The sequence below is a fragment of the Salvia miltiorrhiza genome, chromosome 4, assembly GCF_028751815.1.
Source record: "Salvia miltiorrhiza cultivar Shanhuang (shh) chromosome 4, IMPLAD_Smil_shh, whole genome shotgun sequence".
Classification (NCBI taxonomy): Eukaryota; Viridiplantae; Streptophyta; class Magnoliopsida; order Lamiales; family Lamiaceae; genus Salvia; species Salvia miltiorrhiza.
Genome location: NC_080390.1, coordinates 50778826 through 50796170, shown reverse-complemented (window position 1 = coordinate 50796170; position 17345 = coordinate 50778826). Strand labels below are relative to the sequence as shown.

At 38.1% G+C, this 17345-nt stretch overlaps 1 protein-coding gene across 2 annotated transcripts; it reads right to left on the bottom strand.

The window, feature by feature from the left end:
• Positions 1-13292: 13292 nt before the first annotated feature.
• On the bottom strand, positions 13293-17300 carry LOC131020285 (uncharacterized). Of its 2 annotated transcripts, XR_009100659.1 has the most exons (5): positions 17083-17300; positions 14640-16953; positions 14145-14376; positions 13699-13769; positions 13293-13599 (listed from the first exon to the last, which is right to left on the bottom strand). XR_009100659.1 is itself a non-coding variant. In XM_057949006.1 (3 exons), exons 1-3 carry the CDS (start codon positions 17298-17300, stop codon positions 14347-14349), a joined length of 2562 nt encoding a protein of 853 aa, XP_057804989.1. In that variant the 3' UTR covers positions 13999-14346. The 2 variants fall into 2 exon arrangements, 1 of the variants encoding a protein (XP_057804989.1); XM_057949006.1 differs by lacking the exons at positions 13293-13599; positions 13699-13769 and having other exon boundaries at positions 13999-14376.
• Between the last annotated feature and the right edge of the window lie 45 nt (positions 17301-17345).

The window sequence follows — 17345 nt, the reverse complement described above, 5'->3', positions numbered from 1 at the left end:
TTCTTTATGTACTCAACTTTTAAGATATTTTATAAAATACTAGTATTTGTAATTTTTATTTTCTATTCAAAAACCATTCTAAGTGTTTTCACAAAATATCCCCCAAATTTTTAGCTCTTTCCAAAAAAATATCATCAACTTTTATTTTTATTCAAAACCCCTTAATTTTCTTCATTTTTCACAATATATCATTAAATTAAATTTTACTATTTTTTTAATAAAAAGCCTTAACTTATTTTCTAAAAATATCATATTGTACAAAATACAACAATATAATAACGAGTTACCCTGTCAATTTTTTAGGGGATCGACATCGTTTTATTAGTTTTATTAGGTGAGTTGAAAAAAAAATCATTTCACCTAAATTTTTTGTATACCAAGACATTTTTAAAAAACACTAAAAATGGGTTTTTTTGAATGAAAAAGAAAATTGAGGATATTTTTTCGAAAATGTTAAAAGTTGGAGACATTTTAAAAACGTTGAAAGTTGGGAGTTTTGAATAGAAAATGAAAATTAATGATATTTTATGAAAAACGCTAAAAATTGAGAGACTTTGAATAAAAATTGAAAATTTAGAATATTTTATAGAAAACATTGAAGATTGAGGACACAAAAGTTAGAACATTTTATAAAAACTACTGAGAATTAAGGACATAAAATATAGAGTAAAATTTTGAAGTAGCCAAAATGAAACATAAAACACAATTTATGGCCACTAATTGAAAAAAGGGGTTATTGCCAAAAAATACATATACTTTGTCAATTTTCTGGTTTATATCATGACCTTATAATTTGGCCAGAAAATACATCAATTTTCAATTTAATTGCAATTATAACATGACTTTATAGTTTGGCCAAAAAATACATCAAGTTTCAATTTATTCTCAATTATAACATGACCTTGTAATTAATTTAGTATAATAATATCAAGTTTAATACATTAAATATTTTTAATTTTCTTTTCATCTCACAATATACTATATATAAATACATATATATTTGATAAATATACATCTATCTGTAAATAATATATAATATTATTTACTTTTTAACATAGTTTCTATTCTATATGTACGTAATTTTTTTAATTGGTCCTAATATTTTATAATTTCAAAATTTAAATAAATAAATACTTATTATATATATAATATATTAATAGAATATTAAAATCAAATATATATATATATATATATATATATGCATTTGTGTGTTGAAAATGTAGATATATTTAAGCCATCATATATATATATATATATATATATATATTATGAAATAATTAATGATGATGACTATAAAATGAGATACTTCCATTTAATTTGCATCATGGCATATATGTAAAATTAATTATGATTTAATCTTTTTCAAGACATTAATGTTTTTTTTGTTTGAATGAATTAATCAGCAAAAGAATTTTGAAGAAGCCGACGACTTTCCAGCAGCGCCTCCAGTCCGGAGCTCGGCGTGGCGGAGAGGCTGGAGAGAGATCCAGCAGCAGTATCGCCGATCCAGCAGAGAGATCCAGCCTCATCGCCGATCCGCCTCATCGCCGATCCAGCAGCAGTTGAGAGAGCTCGCCGATCTCCGGTCTGCCGCCACCACCGACGACCGGCGAAGATCACGCGTTCGGTGCAGCACAGCAGCGTCGGCCTCCTGGTCGAAGAGGAGCAGCAGCAGCGCGGCTCTCCGGTGAGAAATCGCAGTCAACGCTGCGCCCCGCCTTCTCCGGTTGCGCGTAGCCACGCTCGCCATCTCTCTCCGGTCTGCCGCTGCCACCAGATCGACGAAGATCAGTCATCCGGTGCAGCAAGCAGCATCAGCAGTGGCGGCTTCCAGGAGTTCGGTGGCTTCAGCAGCGTCCGGCGAAGAGTTCTGCGCGGCTCGTCCGTCCAGACGACCCAGGTTGCAGACGCTGCTCGCCCTCTGATTGAGGCGGGCTGCTGGATCCGGCGACCGCAAAAGCTCTGGACGCAGGCGCAGAGAGGGTTGCAGACGCTGCTCGCCCTCGGATCCCGTCGAAGGTATACACGTTCTGGTGGGTGTTGGCTGGTGTTTCTGGTGGCCCGATCTGGTGGCTCCGCCACCCGGCGTTCGCCACCTCCGCATCCGCCCTGCAGCCATTGGTGAAGGTCCGCTCCCTTCAGGAAAATGGATTTCTTTGCTGAGATCGCCGGCACGCCGTCGAACGACCAACCGATGCCGCCAACGTCGACGAGCAAGTCATCGACGCCAACCATGCAAATCAACCAACAACAGTTGTCGATAATGGTTGATAAGTCAGGGCTGAATCTGCCGAAAGTTTCCAATAATTTCTCTAGTCATAGCCATGGAGAATGTCACGACAAAGAGAAATTTGCTGCTGAATCTACTAAGGGTGTGGCTGAGGAATCTACGCCGACGACATCCAATACTAGGGTTCCGAATTTGATCAATGAAAACAATACTAAGAATGCATCGGCGACGGAGCTTCATCGGCCGAGCACCACTTCTTTTGCTTCGCTTCTGAGGAGACCCCGACAAATTGAACGTACGCCGGATGTGCTTGTTCATCGCTTCACTTCGCTGCAACCGGATTTCTCTGGAAAGGAGAGAAGCCGCGTCTCCTCATGGATCTTAAACATGATCTTCAGGTGGCTTGGAATTTTGACAAGGATTGGCAAATCATCCCCATGGGAAAGAGCTTCTACACTATTAAATTTAATACCGCTGAAGACAAGGCGTTAGTTCAGAAAAGCACCTCTTGGGAGTTACCTTTCGGAACCATGCGATTACGCGAATGGGTAAGATTCTTCGATCCCTATAAAGAAATTTCCTCACTTTGTGAAGTTTGGATGCGCATTTATTATTTGCCCTTAGAATTTTGGACTCTGGATGTCATTACGGGTATTGGAAGGGCGATGGGATCGCCTATTAAAGTTGATGGGGCTTCTGCACGTGGTGCTGCTGGTCATTATGCTAGAATTTTGTTGGAAATTGATCTCTCGCGTCCTCTTCCGGAGGCTTTGCTGGTTGACGGGGAAGAACGTTCCTTTCACGTCGAATTTGAATTCGAACAACTCCCGGCCTTCTGCTCTAAGTGTAAGATCACTGGACATTCTATTGATAACTGCAATAGAATGAAGAACAATTACAAGGAGGACAGCAGGAAGGGGAAGGCCAAAGACATGCCGTTGGGTAAAGACAATGAAATAATTAATAAGGGAGCTGCCAAGGATGTTAGGGCACCTAACTGGAAGCCTAAATCTTGGGACCAGAATAGGACTGCCCAAGCTCACAGACCGCAGATTATCACTGAAAATCAGTTTGGGGTTTTGGAACAGGTGGCTGTCGAAGAAGAGCAGATTATAAATCAGTTGGGGGTTTTGGAACAGGTTGCTGTTGAAGAAGAGCAGATTCAGACACCGCGGGGAACAAAGAACCACAATCAGTCGTTGGCTTTAATTGATAGGAATATTGATTTTGAGGATGTCAATGGAGATAGATTGACATCGGGTCCGGATATCTTACAGGCGATCACTATGCCGGTTATGGAAGAGAGAGATTGGGGAGACGAGTCTGATGGGCAGTCGGATGTTGGCAATACACTGCCTGAAGCAAATTCACAACAGATCGTTATTTTTGAAAGTTCGGACAATCAGGATAAAAATTGGGAGAAACAGGAAAGGATGATGGAAAGCGCTATCAAAGCTCAGCGGATAGTGGAAACTTTCAGGAATTGTGAGGCGGAGGCGCAGGTGAAAAAAAGGGGGAGACCGCCGAAAGATTTGGCGGCAAAGAAACCGATGATTCGTGGGGAAGATAGTATCAAGAGTCGTCTCCGAAAGTCGGTGGAGCAGCAACCTAACCAGCAACCTAACCAACAGGCTGAAGATTTCATCAAAAATAAACTTTACAAAGCTTGGGAAGCAGGAGATAAACCTCGAGATTTCATTATTACGTCAGGGAGCTCGAAGAATGATAGAGCCCTGAATAATGTGGCGGCCAAGAGTTGGGCAGCTGAAGTGGAATCGGGTGAAAACCCGAACACGAATTCTCAGTCTTTATGATGAATGTCCTCGTATGGAATGTCCGGGGCCTTACGGACGAGTCCAAACGAGTTTTAAAGGAGCATTGCGACTCCTTCTCCCCTGTGATTGTTGGGATTATTGAGCCTAAGACGAATCTCAAGAAGACTTATTCAAGATTTTGGCGTTCTCTGAATCTTATTCCTTGTTTTCAAAATTCAAGACACAACATGAGTTCGAATATTTGGGTTTTTTCTCATCCTTCTGTTATTCATGATGTGATTTTCTCCTCGGAGCAGGTGGTTATCATGAACTGCAGATGGTCGACGTGGAATTTTAAAATCACGGTGGTGCATGGCGTTAACACGTATGCTGGCAGACGTCGTTTGTGGTTGGATCTTCTGGATCATATTGATAGTAATGTTGTCTTTATTGGCGATTTTAATGCGGTGAAAGGCGCCCATGAAAGAAGTAGTGACTGTATGCCTAACTCTACTTCTTGTGCGGAGTTCTGTGATTTCATTGAAACCTCCGGTTTCATTGAGGCGCCTACGGTTGGTCTGCATTATACATGGTCTGGTCGTAGATTTATGCCAACCCATGTGGAGTCTCGTCTGGATAGAGCGATTTATGCTGACTCTTTTGCGAATCTCTGGAGTTCGGTTTTTGTTCAAGCTCTTCCACGTATTACCTCGGATCATTCGCCGCTTGTTCTTCATTGCATGGTGGATGCTCCTCCTCGCCATCGTTTCTTTAAGTTCCTTAACATGTGGACCTTACATCCGGATTTTCTCAATACGGTGGAAGGGTCCTGGCATATGGATACCGAGATTGGTTGCCCGATTTTTAAAGTTATGCATAAATTAAAGCGTCTTCGGCAGGTTCTTCGCGAGTGGAATCGGAATGTTTTTGGAAATGTGGATTCTTGTATCATGAATACTCAACAAGAGCTTTTGGAGATTCAAGATCAGATTGCCAGGGATGGTTACACGGAGGATCTCTTTGATAAAGAAGTGGAGGCCCAAGCTAAGATCAACGTTGTGCTTTCCAGGCAGAGCTCGCTTTTACAGCAAAAAAGTCGGGTGTCTTGGCTTCAAGACGGAGACAGGAACACGAAGTTCTTTCATGCAATGCTTAGGTTTCGTCGTAAACCTAACATCGTTTCTCACATGGAGATCAATGGTGTTATGAATTATGATCAGACGGCTATTGGAGATCATATCGTGGATTTTTTCTCTTCTTTGTTTTCGACTAGCAGCCATACTAATACTGATATTACGGCAGTGGAGGCGGTTTTTGAGGAGATGGTTGAAAATCGTTATAATAATTCGCTCATTCGTTTGCCGGATGAAGAGGAAATTTCTGCTGTGGTTTTTCAGATGGAGCCGAACAGCTCACCAGGGCCAGATGGTTTCTCGGGTAAGTTCTTTCAGCATTGTTGGTCGATTATTAAAGTGGATATTTGGTGTGCTGTTCAAGCTTTTTTCAGGAATTCTTATTTTCCTCAAGGCTGTAATTTTAATACCTTGGTGTTGATCCCTAAGAAAGATGTCGTCAATTCGGTCTCGGATCTGAGACCGATTGTTTTGTCCAACTTTCTTTACAAGATTATTACTAAGGTGTTGGCGTCTAGACTGAGTCAGGTTGCTGCTGTTTATGTTTCCCGTCATCAGTTTGGTTTTATTAGCGGCCGTTCCATTCACGATTGTATTCTGATTGGGTCGGAAGGAGTGAACTGTATGCATCGTACGAGCCGTGGTCAAAACATGGCTTGCAAGATTGACATCAAAAAAGCTTTTGATACTCTTAACTGGGACTTTCTGCTTAACGTTCTTCGTGTTGCTGGCTATGATCCAAAGTTCATTAGTTGGATTGAGATTCTGCTTCATTCGGCTAGGATTTCTATTCTGTACAATGGTCAGCTTAAAGGCTATTTTGCGTGTTCAAGGGGTGTTCGTCAGGGCGATCCTCTTTCTCCGATTCTTTTTGGAATCGCCGAGGATGTTCTTGGTAGGCTCTTTGCAAATTGTGTTAGCGCGGGCACCCTTACACCGATGCAAATGAGACAGGGAATTAATTTTCCCACTCATCTTTTATATGCGGATGATATTCTGGTTTTCTGTCATGCCACGGTCACGAACGCTAATACCATTCAGAAAATTATGGAGTATTATGGTCAAATTTCTGATCAAATTGTTAGCCAGGATAAGTCGCAAATTTTTTTTACTAGCAAAGTTCCATCTCAGACCTGCAGGGCTATACGGAGCATATTGAGGTTTTCTCAAGGCAATTTTCCGATTTCTTACCTTGGGGTTCCTATCTTTAAGGGCCGTGTGCGTGCTTCATATCTTCGACCGATACATGATCGTGTGATCAACAAGTTCGCGAGATGGAAGGGATTACAGTTGTCGATGGCTGGGAGGATGTGCCTGATCAGGTCGGTTATCCAAAGCTCCCTGACGCACTCCATGATGGTTTATAGATGGCCGACAGCTCTTATTAAGGAGCTCGATGCGTGCTGCCGTAATTTTCTTTGGACTGGCAACATCAAGCAAACGCCGTCTTGTTCTGTGAGTTGGAAAAGGGTCTGCTCGATTAAGGAAGAGGGCGGTCTCGGGGTAAGGTCGTTCGAGCTCATGAATAAGAGCTATCTCATGAAAATGGCGTGGAAGGTGGTTGGTGGGCGTGAGTTCGGATATGATTTAATTAGAGATAGATATCTCGATCGCTTTGGGCGTAGTAAATCTCTGGTGGCTGCTTCTACTATCTGGATGAGCTTACGTGAGGAAATTGATGGTTTGGTGGCGGATTCGTACTCGTATATTGGTGATGGCGCTTCTACTTCGTTCTGGTATGACGACTGGCTTGGGTATAATCTTTTGAATAAATGCGGTATTCCACATTTCATGCTTCCGTTTCTTACTCAATCGGTGGCAGATTACTTCTATGATGGGGTCTGGCATTTCACGCAAGCCTTTGTTAATGCTTTTCCTGAGATAGTGTGTGATATTTTGCTCACTCCTCTGGGCAATGACGGAGATGTGCGTTTCTGGAAACCCTCGTTGCACGGGAATGTCACTACTGCGCTGGCCTTCAACAAGCATTGTCATCATTTTCCGAAGGTGTCTTGGGGTTCTTGGCTTTGGGAATCCTTTGTTCCGATTCGACGTTCCTTGATATGTTGGCGTCTTCTTCATAATAGAATGCCGACTTATGATCGCCTTATCCGCTACGGCATGATCACGCCTAACGTTTGTTTGCTTTGCTTAAAAGGAAGTGAGTCTCAGGATCACCTTTTCTGGAATTGTGAGCGTGTGAAGAATATTTGGGTTACGTTCCTTGGGTGGTTCAATTTCAATCAAGGGTTGCAAGAGAGTGATATTCATAGTTTTTTGGTGGTAGCTTGGCAGTATAAACTTAGTCCCCTCATCGGTAATTTCTGGAAAGCGGGTATCATCACGGTCATCTGGGCCATTTGGATGCAGAGAAACAATTGTATCTTTGATAATCAAAAGTTCGAAGCACGTCGTGTCATCCACACTGTGAAAGTTGCTTTCAAAGAGATTGATAATAACTTTGCTAAATTAGGCTACATGTGGAATTCTTGGTCGGATTATCTGATTCTCCGGGCAGTGGGTGTTAATACCAGGAGTGCTCCTCCTCCGGAGTTTGTGGAGGTACATTGGTGGCCACCGGTGGCGCCGTGGATCAAAGTGAATACTGATGGTTCAGCGACGGGAACTCCGGGCACTATTGCTGCAGGTGGGGTGTTTAGAGATAACTGGAATGTGGTGCGTGGTTGTTTTCACTTCAAAGGTGGCTCGGGTTTTGCCTTTGAAGCAGAGCTACTGGCAGTTATCTCGGCGATTCAAATTGCTCACAATCGTGGATGGCACAGACTTTGGATTGAAGCCGATTCCACCTACGTGATACTCATTCTTAATTCTCGTTCTTTGAATGTGCCTTGGCGTTTTAAGGCGGCGTGGAATAGGATTTTAAAGATGTTAGATGATTTCTCGCTGCAGGTTTCTCACATCTTTAGAGAAGGAAACAAGGCGGCCGATTTAATGGCTAACCAACAACGTTCGGAAGGGTGGTGGCCGCACGAGATTGAGGAGATTAGGGCTGCGGTTCGTCTTGACATGGCTTCGCATAGCCATCTGCGTCAGAAACGGTAGTTAGGGCTGATGTGTGGCTGTTTGGTTCTAACCGCCCGTTTAGTTTTTTTTCGTGGGGTGAGAGCCGGGATAGTTTGGGGACGATGGTTAGGCCGGAGTTCCGGAAACTTTCCCTTCCGCTCTTCCCTACTTTCGTTTTGTGTTTAGACGAGTACTCTTTTTCCTTTTCACGGTTTTTCCCTCTGGATTTTCAGTGAAAAGGTTTTAATGAGGTTCGGCCCTTAGTCTGCTCCTTCTGTGCTTTCAAGGGTTTTTTTTAGGTTTTTTCTTTCCTTTTTTTATATAAAATCGTCATTTAATAATTATGAAATAATTAATCATCTAACTTAATTTTTATAAAAATTAATCAATCAATTAAAAATATTTTATACATAAAAATTTAATATAAATACAATAAATATTAATACATCTATGATACAAAATAATCTAAATAAAGTCATGTTATAATTGAGAATAAATTGAAATTTGGTGTATTTTCTGGCCAGACTATAAAGTCATGTTATAATTGCAATTAAATTGAAAATTGATGTATTTTCTGGCCAAATTATAAAGTCATGATATAAACCAGAAAATTGACAAAGTATATGTATTTTCTGGCAAAACATAAAATTTGGCAATTTTTATTGATTTCGGACGTTTTTACCCTTAATGAGGCGGACCGGGTAGGATCAGGCACGCGGATCGCATGTCAGGTCGGGTTAGGCACTTATGGCACTAATAGTGCTATAAGTGCATTAGTGCCAAAAGTGCCAACGGAAATCCAAAATAAAACCAAGTAAAATGGTCTTTTTGGCACTTATGGCACTAATAGTATCATAAGTGTCATACGTGCAACACAAATACAGAAACAACAACAATAAAATCAAGAAATTATAAATGGATAATTTAAATTCTAAATGGAACATCTAAACCCTACAGGAAAGTATTTAAAATTAATGGTCCTTTTGGCACTAATAGTGCCATAAGTGTCAACGAAAATCCAAAATAAAACCAAGTATAAAATGATCATCTTGGCACTTATGACACTAATAATGCCATAAGTGTCATACGTGCAGCGGGCGCTGGCTTTTCCCCGCGAGCGCGCAACTCACCCATAAGCTTCCAGCGGTCGCGCAATCATTATGCGGTCACGCAATCACCCCAGCGGCCGAGTAAAAAGGGTATATTAGGCATACCGCCTAATTAATGGTCAGATTTTGTGGTTTGAAGATTAGATGCCAAAATTTGATTTTCAATCTTTATTATGGCCATCCAACTACATTGTTTGTAAAATATAATTAACCTTTATTATGGGCTAGGATATTTTTCCAGTGTTTTCTCCTTTTGCTTCTAAAGCCGAGAGATCATTTAAGTATTGATAATATTAATTGTTGTAATTTTTTTTAAAAATAAACATTTTTGAAGAATTTTAAATTATAAAATTATCTTTTACATGCACTAAGAAGCTTGTAAGATTCAAAGTTTCTCTGAATAATTTTCTGATTTTCTTTATGTTCCTCGTTAAAAAATTTAGAGGCCTTTAACTAGCTAGAGCTTTTTTTTTTTTTTTCTATCAAAACAATTTAAGCATATAGTATATTGGAAAAGAGACATAGAAGTATTGCCAAATTGGATATGGGCAAAAACTCATAAATAGCTATTTTTGATAACTTAATATATACTATTATAGTTGTATTCATAAAAATGTATGTCCAATAGTCACTTTTCATTGTTTTCAAATAAAAAATAAGGGCGGAATTATTTACAAGTAGAAGCAATTGGGATTTTAATTTTTTTAATTCAACATGGAATTTTTATTTTTCAAATCGAAAAGTAAAAAGTTGGTATAAACCATATTTCCTCTATCCATCAGACATCTTCTTCAATTTCTCGACATGGATTTTAAGAAACTTTATTATGTATTTGATGAGTAGAGAAGAGTCCCATAAATCAGAGAAAAGCAATGACAATTAGTGGGAATTTATGTGGGTTCATTAGTGGTAATATATTTAAATATGTAAGAATTTTAAGGGGTGATAGTTAGTGAGATTATGTCCAAATAATAAGTAGAAAGATGTTTTGCGGACGGAATGAATAGGATTTTTTTCAAAGTAGTTATAAAATACATTTCATCCATCCACAAAAAATGTGGCATTTTCATTTTAATACATATACATTTATATTTTCAACTTCATTCATGCTCAATATTAAAAAAAAAAATCATCTATCAAACCATTTAAAAATTGTCTAATAAAATTTAGTAGATCACTTTCTCTATTTTATACATATCTTTCGACCATTTATTAAAACTCGTGTTTCAAAAGGTTGTTCTTCACTATATATTGTGACAATCGGATGTATACAAGGCATTTATCGATTTTAGCTGGCAAGTCTTGTTAAATGTCTATGTCAATCAGTGTGGATAAATATGAATTAATTGCAATGTATAGTTCCTTCGCGAATAATATCGTTTATAATTAAAAACCATCTAAATACTCCAGTTGAAGATTACTCAAGGAGATTAAACTTAACTAATTGAGTGGTCAATTTCGGCTTAATATACGTACGGATCAATATATTATTGACTTAGATATAATGCAAGAGGAATATATTAACTAGTATTTCAAAATAAAATATTTAAATACAAAATGTGGAAGTTTAATTCATGATAATAAAGCATTTGTAGTTGGTTGTGGGAATATTACCAACTTAAGCATGCTTGATTACCGAGGACAATGGTGATTAAATAGAGATTAAGGAGAGATCATGCAATCTTGAAAAATCCCAATTGCTTCTACTTGTAAATAATTGCCTTAAAAACATTAACCCTATCGTGATTCTTCTTCTGTAGTTTGTGTGGGTCTCACCATGATTTAATATACTACTAATGTTTAACTTTATAAAACAAATTAATGATCAAGAACAGCTGGTACAGGCGAGTACATTTAATATGGTTTTTGGTACTTGTATATTATAAGGTTTCTATAGGGAATGTTTGGCATTGAGTAGACACAAACAAAACTTAAAGCAATAAGCAACACTTCAAACTACTAACAACTAACCTTTTTTTTGTACATGGAGTTCAAAATAAATATATTACGCACTACTCATGCATGATACATTTTAATGTATTTTTTATTTATTACGTTAGTCAAGATTTTGAAAATTGGAAGAATTTCACCCGATTTTGATACTAATTTTAAGATTTAGGCATCGTTGGATTTGAGATGAGCTTTTTAGGTAAATAATTTTATTATGTAATTCTCCCTCTCGCCCTAAGTGTAGATAGGAACAAAAACAACAGGACATGTTATATAGTATGAAGCAAAATAAATTATAATAATATATGTTTCCTAGCTCTAAACAAAATGTAAAAGTATGGTAGTTATTTCAACTTGGTGTATTTGCAGTTCAAATTTCAGGAATAGATTATGATCAAATACATCATTATGGAGTATATAATTATGCCAAACAAGTAGATCATGTGCAATCACATGGAACTCAATAATAGTGGTTTTAACTTATGCCATCATCAATAATAATCAGGAAATAATAGAGAGCCAAACTAGTGTGCAGATATAATAATTTTGTTTCATTTATATTAATGGTTGTAAATTCGATATATATTGGCAGGATCAAAAACTGAAAACTTGAATCATTTTTTTTTTGATAAAATAACTCGAATCAAAATTGATTTAATTGGTCTTCTGAACTTAATTACTAAAATGGTACTCCTATAAGATTTGAAGTTAATTACTTAAATGGTATTCCTATAAGATTTGATTAATAGATTACTATTGATGGTGCGAAGTCAAAACGTTATAGTAGAATGATAAGTATATGATGATGATCTTTAATGGGCTGCAGCTTGAAAGGTTGCATCTTCATTCTCCACTTAATTAATATCTACATGTTAATTACACGGGACTCGTGCTTGCATAAAAAAATGAGAATTTCGCCAGTTATAGACGATAAATTTATTGAACAAAGTAATGAATCCATCATAATCTATAGATCTTTTTTTTATCTAAGATATGAAAATAATTCATATTTTATACAATATATATATGGACTAATTTGAACCAGTTCCTGTAAAATATATGTACATATTTCATTTCCAAAAAGAAATTATGTATATATATGCATGCAATTAAAGTTTTATATATATGATGAACAAACTCTACTCTTAATTTCCTTTTTTTCCCCCCTTATGATTGTTTACTTGAAATATAACTAAAGGGATACTCTTATCACAGAAAGAAAATATATATACTGATTTATGTGGTAAAACTCGTAGAAAAGAGAGAAGTATTTTCTAAAATCAATATCAGGACATATTAAATTCTTATGAAATTGGTTTTGGCTCATTAAAAGGATAAAAGATCAAAGGAGTAGTAATTAATATTTTAAAACATTCTCCTCGTGCTAAACTTCAAGATTAGTCATATAAACCTAGGAATAGGAAACATATAGGGTATAGAAAGAAAGGGAAAATAAAATATTATGACATGCATAAAGTTAAGATAGAAAGCAGCATGTGCTGTGCTTCAACTGTATTAGGGCATTAGCCCGTGTTAGTTGCAAGCAAAAATACAAAATACACACTGCCCTCCTCATTTCAACCATCATTCTTTCATGATTAATCATCGCAACATCTTTAGGAAGGTCATGCCATGCATCAACATTGGTACGATTCTTAATCATAAATTTAATAATTACTAGTAATTGAAAAGGTTGATTCTAACCACGCAACAACTTATTACTATGCAAAATCATTTGCGAATGTACTAAGATGATAATCTTGGTGAAGAAGAGTGATTATTTAGGTGCTTCATATGATTGCCGAAATTTGCATTTTTAGAATATTGGAAATACTTTATAATTGTCCTTTTAATTTGAACAGTTCATTTTTCGAATTTCTTGAAGTTTTTCAGGAACTAAAATTTGTATTAATGTCATCTGCGATACCAATCTTTTTTTTTTAATGCAAAATATCATTACCAATCTAGTTATCAATAATAAGATCTTTTATATACTCCTATGAGGCAACAAGCAAAATACTGAGTTTAAGAGGTCGACAATATGAAACAAAGGAAAAATCTTGAAATGTTGTAGCAGTTAAAAAAATAGTAATTGGTAAATGTCTCATTCGGTATTGATTAATGATGTGTGGTAAACAGAAGTAAGAAACCCAAGCTAAAAAACAACATGAACCCAGCAATACAAAATGCTTCTGCGTAAAAGCCACTAAGGCTTAAAAATGAGCAAAGGCAAACAAGTCCGAGGAAATAATACAAACGAAATTTATACTCTAAAATTGGATATATTCTAACTTCAAGCCTGAGAAATTTAATTTAGTAATTGTACCTCAATACACTCTTCAACATGTCTATATCAGCATAATCTCTGGATACAGTTTTCCAGTGTCAGAACACCTAACCTGGAGAAATGCACATTATCAGAGATTTACACCGCTGAAGTATAAAATTAGTAGGTGACTAGGTGTTCAAGATCTAGACATGTTTTTATCCAAACTTACCTCTTAATCCCAAAGTAGTGGTTTGGCGCTAGCCCCTGTGCACCTTGAGCCTCGAGTTAAAGCAGCAAAGCCTGCAGTTTATACCACACAAACAGAGTAAGTAGTCCCTGCAGTTGATCGCAACATGCATCACAATGGACATGCCGGATATAAACACATGCAAACAGAGGCAGAATAATCTAAGATGTGTAAACAGAATCAGATATGCATATATTGAGACTGATGGATAGAGGGAATAGAAAATGGATGACAGTTTGACAGCTAGGACAATGGAGAGGGAGCATACTACGAGTTAGAAAATTTTGAAAAGAGATTTTGTATTAGATAATATACATTACTTAAGCAAGAAAGCTAAACAATAAATATACCGTGAAAGAGGAAACTGATACATATAAGGTATAACCAAAAATGTAGAAGACCTAGCTCGAAGGGAATGCATTACGTACAAATTTTGCAACTCCCCCATAACTTTAGCTAAATTTACATTCATAACAGCATTCTGACATTTGCAATATTCTGAAAGCCATCAGAATTCCTTTTCGAACAATGCAAGTAAATGGCCTACTCCTCTTAATCCTGCAAATCCGAGGCATGATTTAAAAGTCCAGGCAGGTGAGTCAAATCTTTGATGCAGACCCCAGTCAGATCTTACACCTTAACATATTTGTCAACATATCCCTGCAAGGAAATCATAGAAAGATTTGTCAGAAACAATCAATTGATAAGCCCTAATTAACAATACACCAAATGGAGCGTACACTCAGCCACGGGGCTGTCAATACTTTAATGCAATCATGTAAAGCCAAGAATATCACATATGTTGTTATCAGAGAAAGACTCATCCACCGATTCTTTTAGAAAATGCAATAATTTCATAATCATTGAATACTGCACCAGGCAAACATCAATCCAGAAGCCAATTTGTTTCAAAGACGGCATACCATGACAAGCTTTGTTAATTTTCCTCTTGAAGAATCAATGTAGTGATTTATTTTTGCCTGGGACTTAGGTACTTGGTGACTCTTCATAGCTCCAGATACTTTATCAACAGTTTTCTTGACAATGGTCTTAAACGCCTCCTTGCTCATATTACCCTGCCGCCATGATGGCTTTAGAACATCCTTCACAAAAGCAGCAATGGAAATCTTAAAAAGTTTTGCAGACTTCTCCTTGCTTTTCTTGTTTTTCCCAGAAGTCTTAACCTGATCAATCTCAAATTCTCCTACATCCATGTCAGGTGCATCATTAGGATTACTAGGGCTGCTGTTCAGGACAGGCCCCACGGCCACATCAGCTGTCTCCCCACATTCTTCTTTTTCTAAAGAATCATCGACTGATACAGCTGTTTCCCCTTCCTGCTTGATAGCTTCCGTATTTAACAAACTTCTGGATCCATGAAACCTCAGAACATCATCAGAATCACCAGTAATTTCATTTTTTAGATGATCAGCTTTACTAGTTGAATTTGAATTTTGTTCAATGCTATCAAATAGTGGATCATACTGATTGCCGGCTGGTCTTGAAACAGACTCGGGTGGAAATACAGAACTCGAAGAAATCATATTTTTTGAGTCAACACTTCGAATTCTATGTGGATCAACAGGGGCTGAGCTTAAACCAACTGGGGTGCCATATGTAGTATCGGCATCATTTTCCCGTACCAAAGTGTTTGAACTGAGTTTCGAGCTCAGTGGCAGATCAAAAGTTGATGCATAAGGATTGAAATGATTTGAAATTTTTGACCCAAATTTCGACCCAATAAAGCCATGCACATAAGAGCGATTCCTCTCAAGAAAATCTTCAGTGATTCTAGAAGAAGAGGAACTCATCATCCCAGGCTCAGAAAGTTTTGAGGGGACATCACCACCAGCAGAATATTGCGTGCCATAAGAAGCCTGCTGGAAATAAGGATGGCCATGAGAAGAATTACTGTCAGAAGAAAGACCTGCACCAAGAGAACTTTGGATTCCCTTAAATGGAGACTGCCTCAATAAGGGATTAGTTTGACCCTGAGTAAATGATTTTGAATAATTAATGCCCTGTGTTAGATCTCCAGGTAAATGACCTTCACCCATCATGCGTGGACCACCCTCTCGACTTGTTAGATTGCTTACATGCAAACTACTTGATCCAGAAGCATCAGTTCTATGTAGCATTTGATCAGGCTCTCGGGCAAAGGGGTATGCCTGATACTCACCAATCTGAGATCCATTAGGCATTTCAGTTTGCTGGTTTCTGATAGATGCATAAGAGTACAGGCCATTCCAAGGAGGCAGTAAAGACTGCTGCATATGTTGTGAAGGAGTGCTATGTTCTAAGGATGCTGGTGGTGGTGGTGGTGGCGGTGGTGGAAGAGGCAAGCTCAATACAGATGTTGATGAACCAGAAAAATGAGAATGTTGGTAAGTTACTGGTGCTTCATATGTGGAGTAATTTTCAGAATTCAAATGATTCTGTGAAGTAGGTGGATTTGAGTTGTAATTTTGCAATGCAGGCGGAGCAAATGAAGCACTCACAGGCTGAGATGCTGAAGGCAAAGGAATGGATAATTGAGAAGGAAGATTGGCAATTGAGGGATTAAAGGACCAGGATGGGACTTCTTGACTGTAATAGGGTTTCGTCAAATGACTTTCAACAGAACACAGTTGACTAGTAGGGTCCTGTCCATCGGCTGGATGATGAGTTGGTGTGCCAACTAACAATTGCGCAAGTGAAGAATCAGAAGGCAAACTATCATCTGTCCTTTTACCTTGTTGATCAACAATTTGAGGAATCTTATCAGAGTACTTTGCTGCAGATTGTGGAATCAGATAATAATGTTTATCCGAGGGTGTGTCATGAGCAGGATAACCTGAAAGGTTCTCCATTTTATCAGGAGACTGACTAGCAGAATCAATTGGCAGTCTTTTTGAATCTTTTGCTTCCCATAAATCAGGCATATCTTGAGAAAGTCTCCTACCCTTATCATTCATTTCTTTTTCACCCAAAACCTTGCCATCCTCATGAAAATCGGGACTCCGAAGAGTAGGTGGAGCATCCCAATTATGATGTTTACCCCTGCTGTACTTTGATCTCTCACCCTTGTCTGATTCATGGTGTGAATAGCGACAATTTGATCCACGGTAACACTTGCCTCGGAGAAAGTCAAAGCACTCTGGAAGCTGACTCTTCTCCCGTCTCAGTTTATCTCCACTGAATTCAGTATCACGCCTTAAAACAGGTGACCGACTCCTACTTCTTCTCCTTGGAGACAAACTGGGAAAGATACCAAGGATATGAAACTTTAATCATGTAAAATTAGTGCATAGACAATAGAATGGCATTAACACTTAAGCAAATATGTTAAACAAGTGTTTAAAAAAAATCAAACACTCTAACTCTAACCTGCGAGAGCGCCCACGCCTCTCGTTTCTCCTCCATGGACTTCTCCTCCTCCTCCTCCTATCATGAGGTGACCGACTTCTGCTTTGACTTCGACTCCTTTTTCTGGTTCTTCTCGCATGCCTCCGCACATGACGTGGTGAATCACTTGTGTCGCTGTCACTAACATCTTCCCTAATCAATCTACCAAATTCATCTACCTTCGGTTTATCAGTTTTCATATCTGGCTTGTGTGCATTGGCCTCCTCAAGACCAACCCTTTCATC